At 44.4% G+C, this 27,133-nt stretch overlaps 1 protein-coding gene across 1 annotated transcript in view; it reads right to left on the minus strand.

Annotated features, from left to right (window-relative positions):
* Positions 1-6,343: 6,343 nt before the first annotated feature.
* Tshz2 (teashirt zinc finger homeobox 2) overlaps positions 6,344-27,133 on the minus strand; it is a 246,627-nt gene continuing 225,837 nt past the window's right edge. The window contains exon 2 of the mRNA XM_027946440.2: positions 6,344-10,991. Coding sequence (XP_027802241.1) covers positions 7,921-10,991 — 3,071 coding nt within the window. The 3' untranslated portion in view covers positions 6,344-7,920. The remainder of the gene's footprint in view (positions 10,992-27,133) is intronic.

The following is a 27,133-nucleotide window of genomic DNA, read 5'->3' on the forward strand; positions in this document are numbered from 1 at the left end:
TCAGACCTGTGGTATGGCCTGAGTTGCAGCTAGGCCACCTGCTGCTGTGGGTCTTGGGCACCTGAAGCACCTTCTCTGAATCTCAGTTTTCTCACTTCTAAAATGGGAATGATATCTACCTTGCAGAATTGTTGGGAGGATTCAGAGAAAATTTTAGACCCAAATGCGCTGGGAAACACTGGCATTGACTGAAGATCATCAGGATTAACACACATAGCCCCACCAGCTGAGTGACTTGGGGTGTGCCTGTCCTGATGGTGGCCACATCCCCATTGCCTGAACAGCATGCACACACAGGAAGTGCTCAGCAAGGGAGGGAAGTATCCATAAAAGGAGAAAGATGTCCACCCTCCGAGGAGGAACCAGGGCATGTCAGGACAGCAGCATGGCCACAGTGTCTCCGAACTTTCCTGGTCTTTGTCCTATATCCCCCAAGTTATCCCTTCCCTATTTCTGGCAAACCTATGTGACTGGTCATCTACCTACCAAGAGCTCAGCTGCTCTCCTACTCAATGTAGAAGCTACCAGATTAAATCACAAGAGGGAGGTGTCACTTCCTCTAGAGTCGGGGACAGGGGCACTGAACATAAGAATCAAGGTCCTAGCACCAGTTGGGGGGTTACCTGAAGGAAGAGGGCGACAAAGAACACCAGGAAACAGGCTGGTTTCAATGTTTGGCTTGCCATCTGATTCAGAGGCTGCAAGTTGGTAGCTTAGAGTTAAGTCTGGTCTCAGACCTACTTTGGTTAGCTTGAAGATGGTTCAAAAGAGCAACAACTAAACCAAAACCAAAACCAAACCAAAACATACCAGGAAAACTCTCTCCATCTAAATACTGGGAGCTTTCCCACAGAGATTGGGATTTCCCAGGTGTCTGGGTAACTGTGGAGCTACCCAGGGGCTCCCTGCTCTAATGCGTCACAGCCCCTGCCCTGCCTGCTGGAGTCCCCATTACTTCTCAGTCCTTGGAATGCTAGTATTTGTGACCCCTAATATTTAGGCACCTGCACCCATTGCTGTTGCTGATAAATCTGCAGCCTTGATCCTGAACTCTAGTCTTAAAGTGCATTTGTTTGTGTATGACTGTGAGGTGCGGGAGGCTGAACGATGATTCCGTATCAAACAAAAGTTGCTAATGATACCTGGGAGAGCCAGCTCCTGGTCATCAGGTGCAACAACTAGAAGAATCTGAGCTGGGAAATAGCTATTTTTGTTTGGTTTCCCAGTTAAAAGGTATAGAATCAGCACAAAGGAAACACTCTGTGCCTATGTACATCACGTGCCTCCTGCAAACAGACAAAGAAATACAAGAAGAGTCCAGGAAAAATAAGAACAAACCCAAACCCCACTTCCCACATGACGCAGGTGTCCTGGGCTTTGGGAGGCAAAGGTTCCCAACAGCCTCACAGAGTGCTCAAAACCCCAAACGTGACAGGCTCCGGGGCTGCTGGCCTCCCTCTGCCCTGCCAGATGAGCCTCATGCAACATTGACACTGGATTTAATAGGAGAACATGACACACGCTGATTTTCAACAAACTCCCGATCTTCCGGAGGAGAAGCAGCTGCACCCAATCCTCTTCTATTTTGGTCCCCTTAACACATCCTCTTATCTCCGTGGCCTACATATCATTTAACAAACTGCCCTGCGATTCTTGCAGGGCGTGGCGTCCTGACTGATTTAAAATCCCCGCATTGCTAAAACTGCATTGTTCTTCATCAAGTTGAGTCATTTTTATGTGAAGTGTCAAGCTCCCTAACAAATAACTCCTGCCAGACAAATCAAGTTCCTCGTCGGAGAGCCGCAGCTAAATAGTTTATAGCTTTAATCTGCTCACCGAGGTGTGCAGTCTATGACAGTAATTATAAATGCAAGGAGAAATTATAGCTGAATGCTTTAACTGCATTAGGAGCCGTTTGATGAACACTCATGAGCGCTCGCTCATTTCCAACAATAGAGGGCAAGTTAGTGTCAATGCATTAGAGAGATTTCAGTTCTGCATGGCTTTTTCTCCCATTTACCACGGAATGTCACTTGTCTCCTATAAAGTAGAAAAAAAGCATCGTGGAAAGCTTTAAACTTGATAGTTAAAAAAAAAAATAGACAAAGAGAGAAATGCAGGGGAAAACTGTTTATCATTATGACTCCTATTTTTCTGTTCTGTTTGGCGGAAGGTTCGGTTTCAAATTAGCTCATTGAAGGTAACTGCTTGTTTACTTACTAGGGGCCTTGGAAAAATTCCTCCCCAAGCCATTTTCCGAGAAGCCTTTTTTGTTTTTAGAGAAAGACTTCTTTAAACCAAGGGCAAGTTCAAAATCAGCGTGGGGGAGTGGCCGCGGCCGTCCTGTATCCCTCCGCTAGACCCCGTCCTCCATCCGCACCTACCTAAGCTAATGACACAATTTAGCTCTTTATTTTCTCCTCCTCACTTTCGCAGAAAGACGTTTTTAATTTAGCTGAAGAATTACACAAATGTATTTTAAAGACATAAATCCATATAAAAAATATGAGCTAATTAAAACATTGCACTCCCTGTCGCTCATGGATTTTCAATTTAGCGAAAGAAAAAAGAATTGCATCTGGTTAAATGAAAAGATGATACTGATGGCAGACGGGAGTAAATGAAAAATAATGTTACTCTATATTAAAGCACCAAATTATACACGTCAGGCGCGAGCATTCGGAAGTCCAAATGAGGGGAAAGCGCGGTGGGAACGAGCCGCGTTGACGTGAGCAGAGTGAAGCCAGATGCTCAGATACCATGCAAACATCAGGGAAGACCCTGCGTTTCTTTCTTGCTGCTTTGAGAAATGCTGCCAGCCTCTCCGACTTGACCCTCTCTTCCTGATTCTCATTTTGTTTCCCCAAAATGAATTTCTAAGAGAGCCAGAATGCCCTATATATTTTCAGGGAGATTTGGGTCGCGTCTTGGTTAGACATTACCGTGGTGAATGCGTAATGACCTGACCGAGCAAGGGAATTAAAATAAAAAGAACAGGGGTTCTCTGCTTCACCCTGCGGGCCAGCCCCAGGGTCCTGGGTTGCAATACAGTCAGTGCCACATAACTGACTTTTGGACGCCATACACCACGGTGGTTCCACGAGACTGTATCGCCTAATGACGTCATTGCTGTCTTAGCTTGTTCACTGTGCGATGTCACACGTGGTGAAATCGCATAAAGATGCATTTCTCGGAACGTCTCTGTCATTAAGTGAGGCATGGCTGCCTCAGACTCACATCTGGAGCCTCAGCTCGGTCCAGATTCTCCAACTCTTGTCCACCTTCTCCAGCCTTATTCTCTGAGTGCTGGGGGTTCATCTGGCCTGGGTAGCACCTGGAACCCTCAGAGGAGGAGGAACCCAAGAGGCAGGAGAAAGTTGATGAGCATTGGCTAGGCATGGGCTCTAATCCTACCTCTGTGCTTACTGTATCAAAGTTCCTGCACAAATTGTGAAACTCTTTGAGCTTCAGGTTACCTCTCTGCAAAACTAGGGTGCTATGCACAGTCATGCCTGGCTTCCAGCAAGAGGCCAATGCATGGTACTTTTGCTATCATGTTCTCTTAGTCAGACAGCAGCTTGAAGCATTCAAGGGGGCACCTCCTTAGGTGTTAATTGGTTCAGCCTGAGAAGGCTTCAAATTCTGCACACTTCAGGTAAGGCTTTGGAACATGGTAAGGCCTGTGGAGACCCCATGTAGATTTTTTTTTTTTTTATGTGTGAAACTACTATGTAACAGACTCTTTGGAAAATAAGTACATGCATCTATTAGATTCTCCCAGCCTTCCTAGGACAGGGGTGTTATGCCCACATCTTATAGATGCTGAACTGGGCAAGGCTTGAATTGGATGAGTTGAAGTCAGGTTGGGTGGTCTTCCTAGTCAGCATGCTTCCCAAAGGATGCTCTGAAACCACCACTTTCATGCCGGCTTCCCTGGGATGGGCAGAGGTCCCTCCTGTGTGCCCTCTCAGCTCCTGCCCTGAGCTGTCTGTCTGCCAGGACCAGGTGGTCTCTCACCCTGGTAGTTAGTTTACTTTGTGGAAGATAGCCTTCTAGATCGGAATGAGTGAGGCTCAGATACTGTGGGACTTTGAGAAATGTGTGCAGAATCTATCTGCTCCCCTTTCTTTCTCCATATGTGTTTGAATCAACCTCTACTCTATAGGGTTGCTTGTGAGAATCATGTGAAATAATGTTTCGTAAGTGTTTGCCGCAAGCCCTGGCACAGTTTGCTATTAGGATGGCAAGATTGCTGGTTCACTATTATGTTTTTATTGCTAAATAGAATCTGGTGCATAGTAAAGTACGATGGCTACTTGTTGAGGGATGAAGGGAGGGAGTGGAGGAAGGAAGGAAGGAAAGAAGGAAGTGGGAGGGAGAAAGGAAAGGAAAAAAGGAAGGAAGGAGGGAGGGAGGGATGGAGGGAGTGAAGAGTGCTTATTTAATGAATATAGACACGGTTGATCTCTCTTACAGATGTTAATTAGTCCAGCCTGTTCGGCTCTTGCTAGGCTGCCATAATCTAAGCGTTTGTAAGGGTTGCCAGATTTAGCAAATAAAAATACAGGATGCTCAGTTAAAATTGAGTCTCAGATAAACAATAAATGATTTTTTTCATGTTTTATTGGTGCATTATAATTATACATAATAGTGGAATTAGTTGTTACATATTTGTACACGCACACAATATAACAATATAATTTGGTCAATTTCATTCCTCAGTACCTCCCCTTCTAATGGATGCTTTTTGAAATATAAGTATGGACCATGCATTATTTGAGACTTCCTTATACTAAAAATACATTTGTCATTTATCTGGAATGAAGATTTAACTGGATGTCCCTCCTGTATTTTATCTGGCAACCTTATGTGCTTTTGGCCCTGAACATGTATTTCCATCAAGCTGTCTGTAATAGAGGTGGCAGCTTATTGGACTAGAATACATTTCTGCCAACCATTTCCAGGTTAGGTGTGCTGTTAAACTTGTACGCTGTACTACATGGTAATGACTATAATTTCAAATCCTTATGCATTTTAGTCTCAATGATTTACTCTCTGTTTAATTTCTATTCTTTGAGAGCATGTGGCTTGTAAAGATGTATACAAATACATATTGAAGTAGTTGTAGATTACTTATGTCCTCAAATAGGGATGCACATTTAATATTTTCTAATGAATTTTTAATGAACATTTGAATTTAATATTTGGCAGAACATTCTGCAGGATTTAAGATATGTCCAAGAAAGGAAAGAAAAATTCAGGTCAAAATTTATATCTTTCAGAAAACAAAGATATGTTAATGCTCCCAAATTTCCCCAAACGTCTCTACATGCTTCTAAAACATCACATCACTGTCAACCATTTGTGCTCTCACTCAAACCGACTTGAGATTAGAGATCCAGATAGCAGGGCTATCATTTCATTTCGTGACCATTTAAAAACATAATATGCATAATTCTAAGCTGTGGGCAAGGTGTGGCATAGAGGTCATTCTAAAAGAGGACCCTGAGGGTCGAGGCATTCTTCCCCAGGTGAGCAAAGCACAGAGACCCCACCTCCACACAGCTCAGGAATCGTTCAGGCAGAGTGGGATGTTTTTCCTATTGACACAAACACACCCAGTACCAGCGCTGTCTTTCTACACACATGGCACCACAAACAGACTCGCACCGCTTTAAATGAGTCCCAAAGAGTCCAACCTGTTCCTCTGCAATCCTCTCGGATTCACATCACAATGGTGGTTACTTAAGGATGGGGCTTTGGATTGGAATGATTATACTTTAACATGGTGCTTTGAAGGTCCACATTAGAGACGTTTATTCTGTACGAATGCCGAGAGAGGTGAAAGTAGCTATCTTATCTACGTATTTAACAGATTTGCAAGTACCTTTTGTGTATGTTTTCCCAAATTATTGGTTTACTCTTACTTCTCTAGAGCAGATATTGTACTTTTCAGATTTTGAATGAGGATGGATGAGAGCTTTCTTTTTCTCCCTTCTCCCTATTTACATACCGCAGTTTAAAAAATGATTACAAACCTAACAGGTGGAAAATTGGTCTTTATTATAGCACAAAATAAACATCACCTATTTGTCCTCTTGGTTTGGACCCACCGCAATTGGCTTTGAAATATCTTTCTTTTCTCTAGGTATTCTGTGTATGTCCACCTTTTTTTTTTTAAAGGACCAGAAAAGCATAATAGCAAGTTACATAAAATGTAATATGTTATATAGCAAATAAATAGGATGTTGCAGAGCCCTGGGCCCACCTGTGGATTCAATAGATGCATTTAGGTTTTCATTCAATAGGATGAGCTGAAAAAATCATGCTGGAAACCAAAATGTGAATCTGCCAATAACATTTAATTATTATGATAAAAACATGCAAACAAAAAAGATGGTCTTCATATAGGCCCCAATCAGAAGCTCAGATCTTCTCATTGAGGGAAGAGTCCTGCATCAGATATGTTAGCCTTTCATATCATCTGGGCCATCCTCATGCTAGGAAAATCTTCCTACCTGCGTGGGGTGAGGCCAGAGCCATGCCATACAAATATGCCTCTCTTCCTGGAAATGATATAGTGTCCAAACCCTTGGAGCTTGATCTGAAAATCTCCTGTTTCCAAACAAATGCTCTGACAACAGGGGGTGGCCAGAACTCATATGTTATTATTATCTTTCCATACCTTATTGTGAATTAATTAAGAGCAAATTTGTAATCTAGCATGACCTAAACTGGACTGGTAGACATAGAAGTTTGAGTTCCTGTTGAGTCCTTATGTTGGATGTGGCCCCAGTGGAGGACTGTCTGATTATGTGTGAGGGTCCTTAGCATGTGGGGGGTGTCGTGCTGAAGGGGATAGAAAAGGAAGTAGAGGTAATGCAAAAAAGGAGATGGCAGCAATTTGCTATGACCCAGCCTTGCTTATGCTTAACGCTTGAAAATGGCTGGTTCGACTTATCAGCCAAGGCATTTGACCTTTGTCTCTGTCCTCTCTTCTGAGGTGACATAAGTAGTTTGAGTATCCAGTGACTACTCAAGGCATGAACTTGTATGATACTTGATGCAAATTACCTTAAGCTGTGGGACCCCGTGCGCATTGACTGGAAGTGGGCAGAGAGCCATTTATTTCTTTATGTAAAATAAAATCTCAAGGGCATACATTCCATCTTTCTCTGTTAAAGGTGGACTCTGATGATAGTTTACCCTCAAGAAAACCAAGAGATGAGAGAGGAAAATAGGCCTCCTCTCATTTCCTCTCAATTCTCCGCAGAGAAGAGTATTTTTCTACCATCTCCTTAAGGGCACATGCTCTTTCATAGGAAAATTAATGTAGGAAATAGACAAGGGAAGGAGGTGAAGGGTAGCAATTGCTAAAAGCAAGCTGCAAAAAGCATTATTACAAGTAACAATAATAAAGACAACTTTAAGCTATTCATGAGCTGATTAAGAAATCTCTGTGTAGTGACTGCCCCTAGCAGTCCCCCATCCTGATTGCTCATCTTTTGACCATTTTGTCAGTCATTAGCATTGCTCTGGAAAGGTGGGGTGGGGGGGCGTAGAATGGACCCGTGAAAAGTTAGCACTTATTCATTATAAGGAGGGAGAGCCTTGGTGGCCCCGGGGAGATTGGGCCTTGGGGATCATATATCATGAAGGCCTAGAAGCAACATAGGCGGATGTGGCCTCTCTAAGTCCTTTTTATCCTATCCCCCCACTCTAAACTGGAGGACTTGAGAGAAGGGTTAGGACTTATTTATCATGTTCTGGTCCTTCATAAAAATAATTCTACTGCAGCGAGCTACTGTCCTGCTTGGCCTCAGGAGACACGGGCTGCCTCTAAGCAGACCCATCTCCCTTAATCAGCTCCTCTCAAGGCTGAGGTTGCCACGGCCTGGGAGCAAACCCATACCTGCAGAGCTATTCTTCATCCACGTCTGTTACAAACTGTGAATGGTGTTCGGGTGACTTGCTGTGCGTTTTGCTTAGGTGGAGTTTTACTGCATGTTTGCTCACAAATGTCCGACAGCACAACTTACACTTGAATTTAGAGTCTGAATCCTCTTCGCCAGCTATTGTTTCCGGAGACCTCTGAGCCGACGACACCCGAGAGAGCTCCTGTTCCACCTTGCTTTGCTGGTCCGCGGCCATGCGGGTCATGTCCTTCATTTGGAAGCCCAGGTGAGACTCCAAGTGACTGATGTAGGTGGAAGGGGTTCTAAACTGGGAGGCACAGTCACTGCAATAGAAGATGGGGTGTCCTTTGTCCATGTTTTTCAGAAACTTCGTCCCGCCCGTTTTCCTAAGCTGGTACTTGACGTTTGCCAGCCAGTGGCTGATGGTGGTCATGGAGAGTCCCGTAAACTTTGAGATCTGCATGCGCTCTTGCGGGCCCAGGTCAGACAGCAGGTATTTGCCCTCTGATGTCTGGAAGAGGCTCGAGGCGAACTGTGCCTGCAAAATCAGGAGGTGCTGGGGGTTCCAGTTGGACTGCCGACCTTTTCTTTTATGCAAAGTTGAGACTTCATTGGACACGTCCTCGAAGCGCCTGACATCCATTTCCAGCTTCATAGGAGGGACCCTTGAGGAGGTGGCAGGCTTGGGGGTGGTGGCTTTGGGGAGGACTTTGACCATGTCGGCGATGTCAGACAGAGCGTGCTTCTGAGGTGGGGACGTACAGGATTGTGCTTGCGAGGACTCGGCCTTCTTGCTTTTGGACTTGGTCAGGTCGATGGGTTGGTCATTGTTCTCAAACAGGTAGCGCCTGGACACACTGGCCGGTCTGGAGGAGGCAGGGCTCAAAACCGGCTTGTCCACAACGCTGAGATTTGACTTGTGGAACAGAGAAATTGTGCTTGAGCTTGGGCTGGAGCAGGAAGGTGAGCGCAAGGGCTCGGTGGCCTTGCCCAGGTGATTGTTCAAGACGGACTGCAGTGCGCTGAGTGGGTTGATGCACGGCAGGGCCGGCGTGTGGTTGGCGAGGGCGCATCCATTGCTAAGAGAAGACACGGGCTCCACGGGCTGCGGCTTCTCTTTCTCACAGCTCTCCTTCATCAGCTTGTCCTCCTCCTTCAGGGGACACGGCTCCGCCTTTCTGGATTCCGAAGGCGGTTCACTTTTGGGGAAGGGCTCCTTCTCACTGTGGCTGAAGGACGATGCCTCTTCCTGGGGACTTTCCTTCCCACTCTCCTTCACGACTTCGTCTTTGTCTTCTGACTCCTTTTTGACTTGAGTGTACGGGGCCAGGTTTGGGGGCACAGACACCAGTGGCATGACTTTCCATTTTGGAGCGATGGGCCTCAACTTGTTGGCGAGATTAGGTCGGATCTGCAGTACCTGGGATCCCACGGGCAAAGGCGGCTTGGCACCCTCTGGCAGTTGGTAGGCCGCGTGGATGCTGGGGTACGCGCTCCAGCTGGGGGCGCCATTCTGGGCTTTGTGGATCGCTGTGGTTACAGTATTTTCCAGAGACTTCAGGATGTCCCCTCCGCCCTTGGCGCCGTCTTCCAAATCCTCCTCCCTCAGGTACTGGTACTTCATGGTGGGGTCCAAAGGCTTTTGGAGAGGGTCTTCATAGTCCTCACTTTTCACGACCTTTTCACCCTTGTTGGCTTCCTCTGGCTTGTCTTTTTTGCTCTCTTTCTTTAACTCGGTGGTCGAGGCTGTACAGTCGGATGCTGAGTTGCTCGATGGCTTGGGAGCCAGAGAGTCACTGTTTGGGGTCTCTGACAAGGACTGCATTTTCTCCACTGCGAGTGGGTCCAACACCAGCTGCTTCCCTTTCTTGGAGGCAGAGCTGGTGACCTTGAGGAAGTGGCCTGTGACCATCATGTGGGTGGTGAGCTGCTGCAAGGTGTCGTGGGAGCTCCCACACTCCATGCACTTGAGGATCTGGGACTTGCAGGCCTCGAACTGCCAGGTGTAGCTGGCGCCATTTTGGTAGCCATAGCGGTTGTTGGAGGACAGCTGCAAGCTGGCGGCGGTCTTCTGAGAAGGAAATGAATCTGCAAATGATCCGGTGGTGGAATCGGGGGAACAAGGCCGATTGACATCGAACACACGCTTCTTGGCCGGAGTGACCATTTTTGATGAAATGGTTGGCACTGGCTCCTTCAAAGGCACTTTTTGGTAATGTTTTGTCTTTATCATATGGACACTCAAATCTTGGAGGGAATCGAAGGAGTCACCACAGAACATGCATTTCAGAACCTTTTGAGCATCCTCCTTATCCATATCCTGAAAAGCCCGTTTCCGGGGCTTCGAATAGCTCGTGGGTCTAAGCTTGTCCTTTTTGCGGTTGTCATCTTGATAGTGGCCCGTCTCATTCATGTGCACAGTCAACTCAACCAGGGTGTCGTAGGCAGCACTGCACTGCCGGCAGCGGAACCTGCTGGCCCCGGTGAACACAGTCCCGCACATCTTGCTGCTCTGCCGGTACAGCTGCACGGAGCTGAACAGGCTGGGCTTCGAGACCGACCTGGAAGGCAAGTTTTGCTGCAGGCTTTTGGACAGAGCGTCTTGGTGCCAATCAAAATCACTCTTGTTGCTGCCATTGCGGGTGTCACAACTGCGCCTCTCGCTGTTGGAGAGCTTGAAGCCGAGGCCCAGGCCGGACCAGTAGGAGTCCGACAGGATGTTGGCGTACACGGCGGTCATTTTATCCATGCAATTGTGTGCCTCGCTTGGAAGCTTGGGGTGAGCGTTCGCTTTCTTGTCCGGGGCATCTCGGCCGCACACGCTCTTGATGTCTGACACCTGGTCGCTGGCATCACTCAGCAGAGACTCGTTCTCTGCGTCCTGATTGGACAAATGACTTCCAGGAGAGTTCTGGCAGCTGAAGTAGCCTTTCTGCTCTGGGCCCGTTTCTAGCTCCTCGTCTGTCCCCGTGTCATTGCTTCCCTGAAGCTGAGCTACTGAACCGCTGTCCTCCTCCTCCTCCTCTTCCTCTTTAATCTCCTCCTCTTCCTTTAGCTGTTCCTCCTGGGCGTAGCCTGCAAGAGAAGGAGAAGAGATGAAATGACACATTCCATTCCCATGTCCCCACTTAGGCGGAGCGCTTCCCATGCTGAACTGGGCAGCAATTTCATTCACACGTTTATGAACTGCCAGGGATGGAAACAGGAAAAGCCAAATGGTGTCTTTTATGCCATGGACTGCCTTAAAAAAAAGTGTCAAGACTTATCATTCTCTCCAAGTGCTTAGAATCCCAAGTTAATGATTCTGTGTTAAGGAATATCATTCTAATATTCCTATAATGGGACAGTTTCATTAACGTGCATGACTTTCAGGAAATCTGGATTGAAATGCAAGTCCTATTAAAGTCATAACCGAGAAGGATGTTGGCTTGTGAGAAAACTAAGACTTGACCTTGGTGTTTCAGTGGTAAAGTTACCCAAACACTTAGATATATTGGCAAACACTCATCTGAATGTACCATTTTTAAGTGCTCCGAACTAATTTGAATGCACAGCCAATATATTTTTGATAGCCTTTTTGTTGTAACATTTTTATTTGCAGAGAGGTGCGCGACAGGAAGGGAGATTATGGAGTATGCAAATAAAATCTTCCATTGATAGCTGAAAAATTATGTAAGCTCAGCAAATATAATGATTTTTAAATAATGGCAAATAGTGCTAGAATGGGAGGTTTGGGGACTATCCTATTATTCTCAAACAGTCTTATGAAGACCTTTCCAGGCAAGGCTAAAATGCTATCTCGATCTTATTCCTGTAATTTCAAATGCACCGTGATTTGTGGGTACCCGTCATGAGATGCCAATTATACAGTTGATTTGTAGATGCAGAATGCTATTGGGGATGCATGCTTTCCCTTCTCGGAAAGGATTTAGGGCCAGTAATTGCAGAGGGAAAATGAAGACATGGGGGTGGTGCAAAGGGAATTAATGGCAAATATCCATCAATGGAGATGGAGAACATGACTATTTATGCCCATGGGTTCATTTTCTTCACCTGGCTTTTCAGAGCCACGTGGATAAAATGCAACCAAAGATATACCCAAGAAAAGGAGATTCAGCCTTGGATTTGCAAGGCTTGCATGATCTTAATGCAATATCTTCCATATGAGTTTCTATCTCTCTCTTGGTGGCAGGTGGCTACTCGGAAAAACACCCTAGAAGCAGGTGCTGTTATTTACATCCACCAAGGATCAAGCTTAGAAGAGAGATAGTCCTGCATTGAAGGTCTGTCCTGGGAAATGGCAGACAGAGTTCAAAGAGAAGGGGGTTTGTGAGGACTAAGGCAGCTGGAGTCAGGAACTCCAAAGGCTAATGGCAATGACGAAGAGCAAGAATATTTAAAAGCACAATGGTTTTGAGATGTTAATAACTATTTTTTTTAAAAAAATCACAATAAGCTACTAGAATATGTAGAACTTAGAAGACATTATTAGTAACCCAGAACCATAAAAAAAAGGTCAGCTATGGTAATAGTTGTGAGCAGTAAATTCACCATGAACAGACAAGCTCAGCTGGAACCAGGGGCCACCTCCACCAGCCAGCCCAGCCTTCGACATCCCCAGAAGGGCAGCCCTTGAGGGGAGCAGGTCATCTATGAAGACCTTAGCCCACAGCCACTAACTTCTTAACAAGAGGCGTGGAAGAAAAGAAAGTCAAACTTCTGTTTAACTGGCTAAACGAGATTTTGACTGTTAGTTGACAAAAAAAATTTATCAACATCTTTATCAAGTGCACACTGAAATAGTATAAAATCATTTACTAAACAGCAAGGAATATTTTCTATATATAGTAAATATTCCTAAAGAATTGAATTTGTATAACCTTAGCCATATACAGTCAGTTCAAAAGAGGAAGTAACTTGGAAATGTATGTTTTAAAGATCTCATGATTCTGGGACCTAACTTTCAGGAGCCCCACCAGTAAAATCTCCTTTATTCTGTCCTCCATCCCAGTGCCCTTCTATTTATTGCTTTCTGCTGAAGATGAAGAATTTTAACTGAGCAATTACTGTCTCCTGGGAACCAAGCTAATCACTGCAAGTACATTCTTTCATTTCACCTAATAGCTACATGAAACAAGTACTATTATTATTTTCATTCCACAGATAGGGGAAACTGAAACTTAAGGAATTCACACAAAGTCACACAGCCAAGGTTGCAGGGTCCCGACATGAACCCAAATCTGTTGCATGAGAGAATCTACAGTCTTGCCCAGGAGGCGTGGTCTCTTTGTATCACCAACCTAATGAAAATAAATAAATAAAATAAAAGATCACCACCTCAGGAGGGAGAACTGTGGGAATGCTGGATACAGGAGCCCATGATTTTTAAAAAAATTTTTTTAGTTGTCAATGGGCCTTTATTTTTACTTATTTATATGTGATGCTAAGAATCAAACCCAGTGCCTCACACATGCTAGGCAAGTGCTCTACCACTGAGCTGCAATTCCAGCCCAGGAGCCCATGACTTTAAGGTTGTGGTATCATAACACAAGACGTGAGCATTCACTGCACGAGTTAAGGAGTTGTGTTCATTATTTTATTGCTATCGATGTGGCGTTGCTTCTTCAGCAAGCCCACAAGTGGATTTTTTCATTATATTGGTATTGCTGGTCTCTAGTTGCATAAATTGATTTAAAGAAACAACACGTACTAGGTCTAGTCAAACAACCATTAATAAGTGGTCTCTACTTGCAAGGAAATTGCAGTGTAAAGCCAGCAAATTACTGAGTCAGGCCATCTTTGTTGTTCTCTCCACACCTCTCTCCTCTGGAATAATCTGCATGTTTACAAAAATAGTTACACCATTAGGTTCCAGGAGAGCATCTATGTTACAAAAATTAATAATAAGTAGTCACTAACCCAAGTAAGAGGCTTCAAAAATCAGACAAATTTCATCAATCAAAATAGGGTCACTTTTGAAAAGGCAAAGGGTGATCTTACTCCCGACAGACACTGAGTAGAAGGCACTAGGTAGCGCGGTTCCAGGCTGAGATATATGATCCCTTGCTTAGGGGCAGTGCGAGCACAGCAACAGCCATGTACACACACATACACACAGTGTGTTCACAACAACGCACATGTATACACATGCACACGTGCAGTGTGATTACAACACATATGTACATGCACAGAGCAAGTGAAGACTCTGGAGAGGGAAGGAGGGCTTTCTGTCGCACAGTTGGTTAAGGGTGTTTCTGGGTTTTATTCATCTAGTATTTTCTGTGCCTTACTCTGTGCCTGATGCTTATTAGGAAGCTGAGAATTAAATCAGGTTTCGTGTTGTGTGTGTTGATGAGACATTGGCGTGCACGCGCGCACGCGCACACACTCACACACACACACACACTCTCACACAAAATCTGCTCAGCCAATACAGTCATTTTCAAACAGGGAGAAAAGAAGTGCTCTCTCTCTCTCTCTCTCTCTCTCTCTCTCTGCTGACATTTGGAAGCTGCGCCTTCCGGACCAGCTCAACCTCACAATCTACTTTGTCCTTCTAAATGGATTCCCCAGAAGAAAAGTCGCAGACAGCACACGCCTCCCCCACAATACAGATAAAATTTTCTGCTTAATTAGGCATTGACATGTTTACTATAACCTTTACAGAAGAGTAACTCGTGCTGAGAGACCCTTTTTGTCTGTTTTTCTCTGCAGAACAGACTAAATCTCGTGCACCCGATAAGGTAACGCGTTGAAAAGCCTCATAAAAAAAGTGCCAAAGCATCTGTCAAAGTGAGTGCATTTTAACAATGGCTGAGGGTTCCAAGGAGTTTCTAAAAACACATTTTAATATTGTACATTTAAAACTGTTCACTTGACTTAAGTGATTTTGTTTGCCACCGGCAGTTGAGGCGAGAGAGGGAAGGCAGCCAGCATACGGGGAATCTGGTGGATAATGAGTGTCTGTCTCTCTCTCTCTATCGATGATTTGTTTAATAGGATTGCATCATGTGTGACTCTTGGTATAACTGGATGAGTGGCAGGTTTATTCTTATTTAACAAAAGAAAAAACGATCACAATTATGCCAAGGTACAGGAAGAACCTTTTTGCTGAATTGGGTTGAAGGTCAAACTTCATGGTGACAAACATCCCCCATTCCAACCCAACCTCCATCCTTTACCACGTTGACTCTGGCCACATGCATTCCCTTCCCGGGACAGCTCATTCATGAACAACCTGTCAGTTCCGTCTCAGTGACAGGCTCATGAGACCATTTCTCTTCTACTGCATGGCCACTGCTCAGATGGGGCTGCCCTCCTGTCCGCTGGGGTGACACAACAGTCTTTCTACACTTTGCCGTCAGAACCTTCTATTCAGAATGGGTCAGGCCACGAGTTTCCTCTGATGCAACTCTGGCGGTGTCTTTCTGTTGCACTTGCAATGAAGTTCAGATCCTCTGCATGGACCACAGGAGCCCCGGGTTTGGTCGCCTGGTCCTGCTGCCCTCCTGCACACCCGCACCCTACTCTCCATGTCTAAGACACAATAGTCTCTTTCTTTTCTCTCAAACCTGCCAACCCTTTTCTTGACTGTGATTCACTGAAATTGCAAATGTGTCTACCCAGAAAGTTCTTCCTCTGTACTGCACGTCTCAGGGCTTTCCCTGGCCCATTTCCTCTCTCGGTGACTTTCTAGCATATCACCCTGACGACGAATCCCTACAGTACTTGCCAGTGGTCCTATTTGTTTGTCTATTGATTGGTTGTCTTCTCCCACTGAATGTGAAATTAAAATATCTATCCTTCCAAAGGAAGAGCTTGATCCTCCCCAGCACCCACATCGCCGACTGGCATAGACCGTCGCATCCTGTCTACAAATGATTTCAATGCTTGAATGAATAGATCAGACAACGGAAGAGGATGATTCCAGCTGCAAACTCTGGTCCTTAGCAGTGCGACTGGCACCTCAGTTGAGTGAAGGACCCCCCCCCCACCCAACCAACAGAGATCATGTGTGAATTACAATCATCCTATCAACTTGATTCCATAACAAAACAAGAACACACACATAAAATCATCTTTTCAGACTAACCAAAACACTGACTCGTGTCCCACTCTCTGGGTAACAAGATTTGGATTTATCCATCTAAATACGAAGATAGTAAATAAGCACCAATATTGCAAGATATCAGAAATTATGCTTTTAGGTGAACAGACTTTAATGAAAGAACAAGAGCCACACAGAAGGATCTGTGAAAATATGGACGAATTTTACCCATAATAAACAAAATCCATTAAGTGTTCTGTGATACATAGTAAAGCAATCATTCCCAGAATTCTTTGTTTAACAAAAGAGAAATGCCACTTTCCAACTGCTGCAAATGTTTGACCCTAATAGATGTGGATAAAATTCAGAAATGACCCTGAAATTAAAAAAAAAATCTTATGTTAAATGTTAAAAAAAAGTAAAATTATTGTGTGTGTTTTTTTTTTAAGAGACCACTTCTATTGTTTCCCAATCTTCTAGTCACAAAGATTTAAATGAAATTGTGAAAAATAATTTGCAGGTGGTCAGATGTTTGACATCAGATTGTTGCTGGTATACATTCTCATAGTTGTCTCGAAAATCCTCAACTGAGTATTCACAGTGAAATCGCTGACAGGTTTTTAAACGGCAGGAGAGGTGGAACTCTTAGAACCCAAGAACAATTTAAAACTCAAGAAGGCTGATTTTCAAAAATAAGCCAGAGAGCAACTAAGATCTCATTTAACTGCATATCCCATGCTGACAGGATCATTTTCGCCAATCTCCCACACTAAATGACAGTTTAAAACCACATGGAGATTCTGCAGTGTGCAGATGGATGCAGATGAGGGGGTGGGAGGACTTCTCGCCATGGACCCAGTAGGTGTGCTAAGCCAAGATACAGAGCAAGGCCGCCTGTCATGGTCTCCAGTGTTTTGGCGACTGTGGTCTATAAGTCGTTAGTATGTATATTATTATTGGCACTAATTGGCACTCCTGTTGGCAGGATGAGCAGAGACAGAGGATTTAGTGTTCAAGGAAGCTGAGCTACTTTTCGAAGGTGGCCAGGCCCAGAGCAGGGGCCTCTGAGGGAGCCATCTGCTTTTTGTTTCAGGACAGTGGGAGGCCAGAGGGCTGCGGAGACCCTTTGACCCCAGAGCTCTCATCTTCTTCATTTACAGAGAATCCAGGCACCGAAATCCAAGGCCCACTCTCTCTGAAGTCTGTGGAAGCTATGAAGTTCACGCACATTCCCAGTCAGGAAAATTTTCAACAGCGACCCCACATTCTTGGCCTATGGATTTTCGTTCCTGCCACATCATACAGAACTCATTAGTGTAAGTGTGGCTGACACACACTGGTGGAGAGAGGCACGCTGGTCCCTCCTCTATCTGGATGTCAAGTAGAATCCTGGGTCTAAGGCGTGTTGGAAATAGAGTAGGTGCAGTAACGGAGGCGCATCCTGGGACCGTCGGTGCCCCATGGAAATAGATGACCATCACAAACCACGTCCCTTAAAAAAAGTCCCAAAGACTGTTTAGTTCATTGGAATGTTCCACATGTGTAATGAATGTGTACCGGGTGGAGCCTGCATGAAAAAAAATTCATTTTTCTTAATGTCCTGTCATTGGCACGTTCCTGGGTCATTGTCCCAGCTCTTTAGACTACATAGCTATTTTCTTTTTTTGAATTTGTAGATGGACAGAATGCCTTTATTTTATTTGTTTATTTTTATGTGGTGGGAAAGATCGAAGCCAGTGCCTCACATGTGCGAGGCAAGCGCTCTGCCACTGATCCCCAGCCCCAGGCCTATATGGCTATTTTCTAATTGTGCTTTGTGACTTTCTCCACGTCCCACTAGGCAGCAACAGAGGACTGTGATAGTTCAAGTCAGGTTAGTGGACACTAGGTCAACTCTTTGTGGTCTGTCTGTTTATTCCTTGAATCAATAAATATTTATTCTGCAGCCACCATAGATAAGACAGTTTGAATTTCAAGGGGACTTCTGCCCCTGTGGTGCTCCAAAGGCCAAGGAGCAGAGAGAGATGAGCTACAGACAGAAGCTGGACCTGAGGTTGGGAGACAGAAGTCATGAAAAGGTCGCATGTTCCTATAGGAAGTCAGGTGAAGGCAATGGACAAAGTAGACCAGGTGGAAGAAAAGCAACCCTCCCCAATGAAGATCTGTAGTGGTGGACACTCAACTAAAGAAAGAGAGAACTGCAGGAGCTGTGGGTGCCTAAACAGTGCTACAGTCTGGAAGAATACAGACTCTGCCCAAGAAGCTGTCAGGGTCTAAGGTTGCCAGATGTTTTGTGTGGTTCAACTATAGGATGAAACAGACTTGTCTGGGGCCTGTCCTTTGCAACCTCTAAGCTGGGGGCCAAGACAACTCAAGAGCAGAAGATCTCATATGCTTTCGTGATTCGCTCACACTAGTTCTTTGGCCTCAGTTTCCTCATCTGGTACATGGTACTGACCATCCCAGCCTGCCTACCTCACCAGTTGTTCCCCCCACCTCAGGATAAAGGAGGAAGTGGAAGACAAATGCACTATAAATTCTCACTACCCAGAATGTGGACCAGCAGCATCAGCATCATGTGGGAGCCTGTTAGAAATGCAGAATCTCAGGCTGCCCCGAGCCTCCAGAATAGGAATCACTGAACAAAATCCTCAGGGCATTCATATGCTCAAGGAGGTTTGAGAAGCCTGATGTTCATTATAAAACTTTTAATTAGTAGAAAGATGTCTAGCAATATGCTTCTCTGTGCCTATGTTCCTAGGGAACATAGGGCACACCAGCTCCATGAGCAGACTTAAGTAACTACCTGTTATTTAGACAACTGATCCCTGATTATATTACACAGGGAACATAGAGCCAGAAAGAGATAAATCACTGATTCAGGGATCAGTAATGCATAGGTGAGATGGTCCAGGACGTTGGTGTCATGACCCAAACTAAGGTCTGTCACTTACTACTTACCCTGATCATGGGGGAATTGAAACTCTCAATGGCCCCGCATGCTCATCAACAAAGTGGGAGCCATACCAGTATCTATTCTGGATTGTTAGCAGTACCCACTACCAAAAGTATGGAAAACCCAGGCTGTAGACTATCTCCCAACTTCTCAGCACTGTTGCAGGCACTTTACAAACACCGTGCACCCTGGTCTTCAACCTTAGCCTACAGGCGGCTGAAATCAGTTTGCTTCGGCATTCTTTGTTATCCGTAAATCTTATTCCAAGCCAACAGCTTTTAGATGGTATTTGCATTAGATACGAACCAGCTTTGTAAGTGTCATGCATAAGAAAAGAGCTTCCTCCAGTTTGGGGTTTGTTCTTTAATATAAAATCATTTGTACAAGGAGCCAGTGGTATATGTGCCGGGAAGTTCCGTAGAAGTGATGTGCATTCATCGAATAGCAAGTTATTAGGTCATTACCCATAATGATCATGTCTGTAATCCTCAAGAAATAGCGCAAGCCACCATCTGAGAGAGAAAGGTCTTTGTGAGAGGCCTCGGGCTTTGCATTGAGAGAAATGACTAATGCTCAAAGCTCAAGGTCTCCAGGAAAAATATCTCACATTCAGCCACGTAGAATTTCAGTCCAGCATGTATTATTATTGCGACGTGTCTTGGTGACAATTTAAAAAAGCAGAGTGGGAAAATATTCATGGAGAAGGGTGAGAAGGAGGCCACTTCATAAGCTTTCTGGTGGCTCCAGTTTAGAGATCATTATCCTTGTATTATCCTCACACCAAGAGAGCCATAAATCAGGAACAGAGGAGAGAAAAGTGAAACAAAACAGGAACAAAGAAACTACACAGAAGGACTGAGATCTTGCTATCAAATTAAGATTATTCGACTTTGACTTTTCAGGCTGTAGCAACCATTTCCAGCAAAATACGTGCACTTATTTTCTGTAATTTTTCCTACACAGGATATAGAAACACATACACAAACATAGTTCTTTCCAAGATGAAAAAGTTTTTATTTTTATTATTATTACCATTATTATTATTGCCAAGAAAAGGGACAGTGAATCATTATCCAGAATGACCTTCAGAAAGTATATGAAGCTGAAGCGCCATTTGTATTTTTTCAGATGTATATTCCAGTTCTACTTGAAATAACATCGTTAGCAGCCGTCCCACAGAGCTGGGAGGTGATCTTATTTCCTTCTTGCCTGGCTCGAAGTCAAACATCTTTTCTTTCTTTTGGCAAATGCCGCTTCTTTCTCTGAAATATTTCATGCAGATAATGGATAATGACCACTTCTCATTGCCTTTTCTCGAAAACGTCTAACTGCATTAGCCAAGAACGGACAAATTTTAACCTGCTTCTTTTGCAAAGTTCATGGCTGTGACCACTTCCCATTAAGAAAGAAAGAAAAAAGCCCACCGTTCCCTCTGAGAAGCTAAACTGGCAACGTCAGAAAGTAGACTGGTTCTTGCTTTTCAGGTGAAAAGTCTTTGCCGTCTCCAAAATCAGAAATCAGAGGTGTAAAACCTCTCAGGTCCTAGGCCAAGTCCTCAGGCAGAGTATCTTTCAATTCCACCATGAACAGCTTTTTTACCCTTTTTCATTGGGATTTTTCATCAACATGATCATTGTGACTGGCTCTCTGTACAGGCCACCAAGAGAATGCCTTTCTGTTCCTCCCACTTAAAAATGGAGGTGCACTTCCAACATGGCTCCCTCTCACCAAAGCCAAGGACCTGGGAGGAACATCTGGGTCAAGATTTCATGCTAAGCATTTTTCCTCTCCCCAGCACTCCAGGCAAGGAGCCACCCGGCATAAACTGGAGCACCTTCAGTGACGGGGAACTCCCAGTTCTGGGCTGCCTATTTCTTACATTCTACTGTCATGTATAACTAATTAGAACAAATTTAAAAACATTCTAAAAAAAATCCAAAAAATTCAGTAGCTAACTTTCTAGGAGAGCGAATCTGTAAAGAGTCCATGGTGTCATTTCTTGTTTGATTCCCACAATGGCACTGTTTATTCACTTCCCTCCATACAGAGGCTGAAATTGGATTGCAGAGATTGCTAGTAATGTCCCCAGAGTCACACAGCGGAATTGGAACCTTAATTTGGGTCTATTTAGCTCTGAAGTCTGTGCGGGGCTCTTCCCTCTCCCTCATTCTCCAGGCCTAGTTCATTAACTGGGTTGTCTCTTCTGTTTCCATAATAAATCTAAACTCTGTGCCCTGGTATCCATCTCCACGCCACCAGTTCCTTCTCTTCTTTGAGGGGTGCTGATGTCTCCTGCAGTCCATCTGCCTGCGTGACAGTGACAGGGAATTGTTTAGTTCATCTGTGTCACTTCCTCAGTGACCTCCTGAGCTCTCGGGTTCTGCACTCTCTGGGCCATTCCTACCATGGCTGGTCCTGCCTCCCTAGTGGCTCTATCTCCATCATGTCCTTTTTCTTAGGAGTCAAATGCCAAAATTCTTCTGCCTGTTCCCTAAAATTACCAAAGTCTCTCCTCCTTCCAGGTCTTTGTAGTTCTCCAACATAGAAAATCTGCTCCTCCCTTTCCCTGTCTAGGCCTCTTTCATCCTGACAGTCTCTTTACCCACAGGGTCACCTGATTTCCCCCCCAACTCCCTAATGGTCAATGTGATTTTCCATTTCAGTCATCTATTTTTTTCTTTTCTTTCTTTCTTTCTTTCTCTCTCTCTCTCTCTCTCTCTCTCTCTCTCTCTCTCTCTTTCTTTCTTTCTTTCTTTCTTCAGTCTTTATCTCAATTTGTAATCATTGTACTCTCCTGTTTACTAGCTTGTCTTCACAACGAGGCTGTCAGCTCTACGGTCAAATATATATGGTTCATCGTTGTATCCCACTGCCATCCACAGCACACCTTGCTCAAAGATTGGTTAAACATAAGAATAAGTGAATGATAAAACAGATAAATGAATAATTATTTTAGTGAAGTGTGATTTTCTATCTCACAAACTTATATTTTACTTATTGGTCTCAATTCCTCAACAGCGGAAACCGTCTCTTCTAACAGGACCTCCCTTTGGTGCGCAGAGGCCTCCACACAAGGTGTTCAGCTGAAAGTGTGCCGGTCCCTCTGGGAGAAAGAGAAAATCAGGGACAGGCACCACCGTGTGGATCCAGGGATCTAGAAGCCAACCCCTGTAGATATGTGCAGATGTATTCTCTTAGCTCACTCTGTACTCCAGAGTGAGTCCATTGGGTCACCATCTGGCAGCTGATGTCTAGGAAGCATGTGGTCCCAGGAGCCAGCTGGGTCCCCATCATACTTTAACCCAAGGCTTTTCCACCTGGAGTGATTTTGCCCCAGGGCACGTGTGGCAATGTCTGAGGACATTTTGGGTTGTTAGAAATAGAGAAAGGGATACTGTTGGCATCTCGTGGGTAGAGGCCAGGGGTATTGAGAAACTCCCTCCGATTCACAGAACAGTCCCCATCAAAGAATCATTTAGCCCTATCAGTCAGGAGTTCCAGATCTCTGCAACATCAAGGTCAGCTGAAGCTTTGGGAATGATGAGGGAGAGTGTGATTCATCCCCTCTCTGGTTGTCAGGGAAGCAGGGGGCTGCATGGGGTGGGGGGCTGTCTGTTATTCCAGGAGGACTAGAGGAGAAGGCATGTGCCCACCCTTGCGGGTGCTATCACATGTAACTGCAGGGCACGTGGTCTACAGCTCAACTCCCTGGGGTCAGATCCCTCCTTTGTCATGTCCCACACGATCACCTTGAGCAGAGTAACAACCTCTGGGGACCTCAGTGTCTCCTATAAATTGGAGATAATAAGAATACCTGCCTCAAAGATTGCAGTGAGAAATAAATGAGATCGCTGCAGAGAGAGCACCGAATGTTGGCGATGATAAACTCTCAGAACACGTCCCCTCGTTATTGCATGAACAAAACCCTAGTCCTGAAGAGCAACGTTAATGGGGTGAATGTCTCAGGATTTTTAGTATTTATTCTTTCAAGTCTTGACTGAAAAATCCAATAGGCTCCTACATTATTCTCAATCAATTCCTTTTGGATTCATTTAAATACCCTTATCAGTTGAAGTTTTTTTTTTTTTTTTATGAGACAAGAAACAAACCAACAAACAGGTTAATCATGAAAGGGAGTCACATTTCTAAGCAACTCCAGTAACTGCCAAATAAATCCTGACCTATTTCAGTTCTTAATTAACTAGGTTAGCTTTTAAATGAGGCGACTGATATAAAATAGCAAGTCGGATCTGGGGCCAAACCTGCCCTGGATGGTGGATGAAGCTGTTCTTGGAAATGGCCCAAAGTCTGGGAGATGCTGAGGGCTTCCATCTCTTTGAATCGATAGTTCGAATAATCAAATGGAAAGTTCTTCAAGGTTTACTAACCTTTGATTTTAGGTTAGGCTGAGTTTAAGAATGGTTTTCTTAAGGCTTGCCTTCATTTCTCTGTTCCAACCCACAAAGGAGATGGGCAAATAATAGGCACCTTTGTCACTGTGTCAGCATTCACCTGGGTAGTTCCAAACTGGCTCTTCTCCCAGGAGCCTCCAGGGGAGGTCTCCACTGTCCAGTGACCTGACAGTCTCCAGTGGTGGATACCTGCAGAGGGCTTGGAATTCATCCACCCTCTTGTCCTCGATATTCCTTCTGGTCTTTTATCTTATCTTGCTATGTCCTAACATTTTGCATGATACTGGTTCCTCGGTATACATATTCTTGACACATAATAATTGCATAAATAATAAATAATTTTAGGGTACAACACACAATTTCTGTATGTGTATGTTTTGTGCAATGGTCAAATCAGGGTAATTAGCATCTCCATCACTTTGAACATTTGTCATTTCTTGATGGTGAGAACATTCGAATATCTTCTCTTCTAGCTAATTTGAAATCCAGAATGCCTTTTCGTGAACTGTAGTCATCATGCCATGCAATAGAACACCAGACTCTGGTCCTCATATTTAACTGCTGCCTGTGCCCACTGACCAACCCATCTTCTTCCTCTGCCCCATCCACTCCTTCTTCTGGCGACAACTAGTCTATTCTCAACATCTGTGTGATCTGCTTTTTAGATTCCACATGAGTGAGATCCTGCAATATCTGTCCTTCTACCCTGCCTTACACTTTTTTAAGGTGTAAGATCAAATTTGGTCTGACGTAAGAAGAACATCACCAGGTCCCCTCTGTATAAATCTCTCTCACAGATACATTGGGAAGAGACAACAGGACATATTCAGGTCTCTGGGCATTTAATATAATGACTCTAGAGCATCTGGATCATTTCCCCACACAATCGAGATAACCTGTGTGTATGTGTGTGTCAAGTGTGTACTTAAATATATGGTAATTTATTTAAAGATTCTAGAAGTGAAACAAAAACATGAGGATTTTCTCTTTTCTTTTTGTTCCTTCCCCTTATTTTATTTTTAATTTTTTTTTTAGTACTTGCACGTGACATCCACCTGGCCAATCAAACTCTTGCTCCCTGGAATTTGAATTCTGACTCTGTGACTCAAAGATGGGAAATGGTTGCATGGACCCACTTGACAATGGCCTAGGAAGAGGCCATCTTTCATTCTGCTCTTTTTAGCCTCACACAAACTAATGCTAGTAAGAGCATCCAGTTTTTGGAAGCCAAAATCTTCCCTCCAAAGCCAGTGTCCCCTCCATCCTGGTGCATGATTCTCTGGGAGCCTGGCTCTCTGGATGGGTCTGCCTCGAACATGCTTCTCAGAGACACATCATCCCCCAACGACTTCCAAGCACCGGTCCATGCTAGCAGCGCTCATGTTCTATTGTGCCAATAATCTGCATATTTAAGCGTCCCCACATGCTCGTTGAGAGGATGGATGGGGCTGGTACAGTCTATTGGGTCAAAAATCTGCTTTAAATAGTCTATATACACAGTCGGTTGAGTAAATAACAGCATTTTCAAAAAGCCCCTAAATATATAATAACATGATAAATCGCATCAGCTCCTGAAGATGCAGCCTCGCTACCGCTGATCAGGAAAATGATGTGCGCTTTAACAAGCCACTTACAAATGATCTCATCTTTCCCAGCCGTGGGAGCATTATCTTTTCTCAGCTATATTTTTTCAAATGTAGAGGAAAGAAACCCGAACACACACACACACACACACACACACAGATGAACACACACACGCACACACGTACACACACAGACATAGAGGCAGATGCATGTGCTCAATATCATCTTTTTCCAAATAATCTGCAAAGGAGCCCATTGTCCAGTGCTAGCGTAAAAGACCAGAGAGCGGTATTCTTACTTTGGGAGGCAGCTGTGTGTGAGGCAGAGGTAAGCCGGGCTCCAAACACACAAAAGCAGTTCTGTTGAAATCAATTAGAAGCATCGATCTCAAGACCTCCATCTGACCCCCAAGTTGCCATGACACAGGTTGGTTGTTCTCTACCGCTTCATTAGGACCCTGTTGCTTACAAGCTGCTTCTATGTGGTCAACATTCTAATCGCACCACTTGGCGCCTTACACATAATGTTTTATTTTAGTCTTACAACACTGCAGTGGTGGCGTGATATCATTAGCTCCATTTTTAAAGATGAGGAGTCCTAGGCTTCCAGAAGTTACTGACTTTCCTAAGACCATAGACCTGGAGCTGATTGACTCCAGCTTTGAAGTGAGCCAGTCCCACCTCTGAATCCCAGCTCATCCTCAGGGTCTGCATGTTCCACTGTGTGTTGCTGAGCTGCTGTGCCCAGTGCAGATGTGCCTGCTTCTGCTATAATGAAGTGTAGGTTCCTGGACAAACCTTGCATTTTGCAAAAAAAAAAAAAAAAAAAAAAAAAACTGCATTGTAATTATAGCACTTATGGGAAAAATTAGGACAGGATAGAATGCTTTTAAAATGTAAACAACAAAATTATATATCCAGAGCATAACCAAAACAACCAAAGGAGTGAAAGTCCTGGTTCAGTTACAAACACTTGACCACTTCATAATAAATAAAGGAATGCTTTGTAAATACAACATGCTACCTTATAAAGAAAGATTGATGGCAGCTGCACAGGGAGCTTAAAGAAGTGGAGAGATGGTGGAACTGTGAACAGGTCAGAATTTTAAAAGACTAGGGAGAGGTGACATAACACTCCTGAGGCACACTGTGGTCCCGCTGAGCTAAGAGGAGGAGGAAGAGCACAGGACAATGGGCCCATCACGACCACTGATCTGGGCAGGGTGGGGTTGGTGGACGCTGTGTTTAGGGGCTGTTACTTAGTGTCGCTAAACAATGATGTGTCGGGAAAAATCACAAGTGCATCAGTGTGACATGGGCATTATATTCACATCATTGACTGACTCACCCATCAGGAGTGACCAGATTTGCTTCATAGGACTGAGCTGTAACAGAACTGCTCTTTTTTTTTTTTTTTAAATCTTTCATCCTTAAAAGACCTTTCATGTTCAACTAACACTGTTGCTAAATCCTGGGCACCTCACCAATGGAACCTTAAATTTGAATTAATTACTCAAGCGAACCAACTTAAAATGAAGATTCCAAATCTAAATGACTTCCAGACACCAGAATTTGCACCTTGTGCAACCTCTCCTCTTATTGGAGGACCTGAAGGAAGAGCTTCCTTTCATTTCTCCAAGCACTTACTGGGTGCTTGGTCCAGTGTGAAGTGCTTGGGGTGTATTTTGTTCTGGAAATACTCCTGCGAGGTGGGTACCTGCACGTGCACCTTAGAGGTGAGGGCAGGGAGCACGACACAAGATTTGCAAGAGGCTCTCCAGTGAAGCCTGCAGAGGTAGGATGGGAAACCAAGCCAGTGCAGAGCCAGCCAAGCCAGCTCAGTGTCACGCACGGTCCCAGCACTGATAGCAAAACGAGGCTTCCCCAGCTCCTCTGGGCCACCCAGGCTCCCAAGAAGTGGATTCCACCCCTGCAGCTTAGTCAGTTCTTTTTTCTTTTTTTTTAAATGGCGGGATTTTACTTATTTTTTAATTTTAAAAATTAATATCTGATCTTTGTATATATTTGTGTGATACACTGTGATATTTATATACCTATGTACAATGTGTGCCAATAAAATCAGGATAATCAGCTTATCTGTCATCTCAAATATCTATTATTTCTTTGTGTTGGTAACATAGTCTTCTAGTTTTTTTTTAATCCGAGAATAGATTGTAGGTGTGAACTACCCCAGACCAGAAAATTCTGTGAGTGGCTGT

This window comes from Marmota flaviventris, chromosome 2, assembly GCF_047511675.1.
Source record: "Marmota flaviventris isolate mMarFla1 chromosome 2, mMarFla1.hap1, whole genome shotgun sequence".
Taxonomy (NCBI): Eukaryota; Metazoa; Chordata; class Mammalia; order Rodentia; family Sciuridae; genus Marmota; species Marmota flaviventris.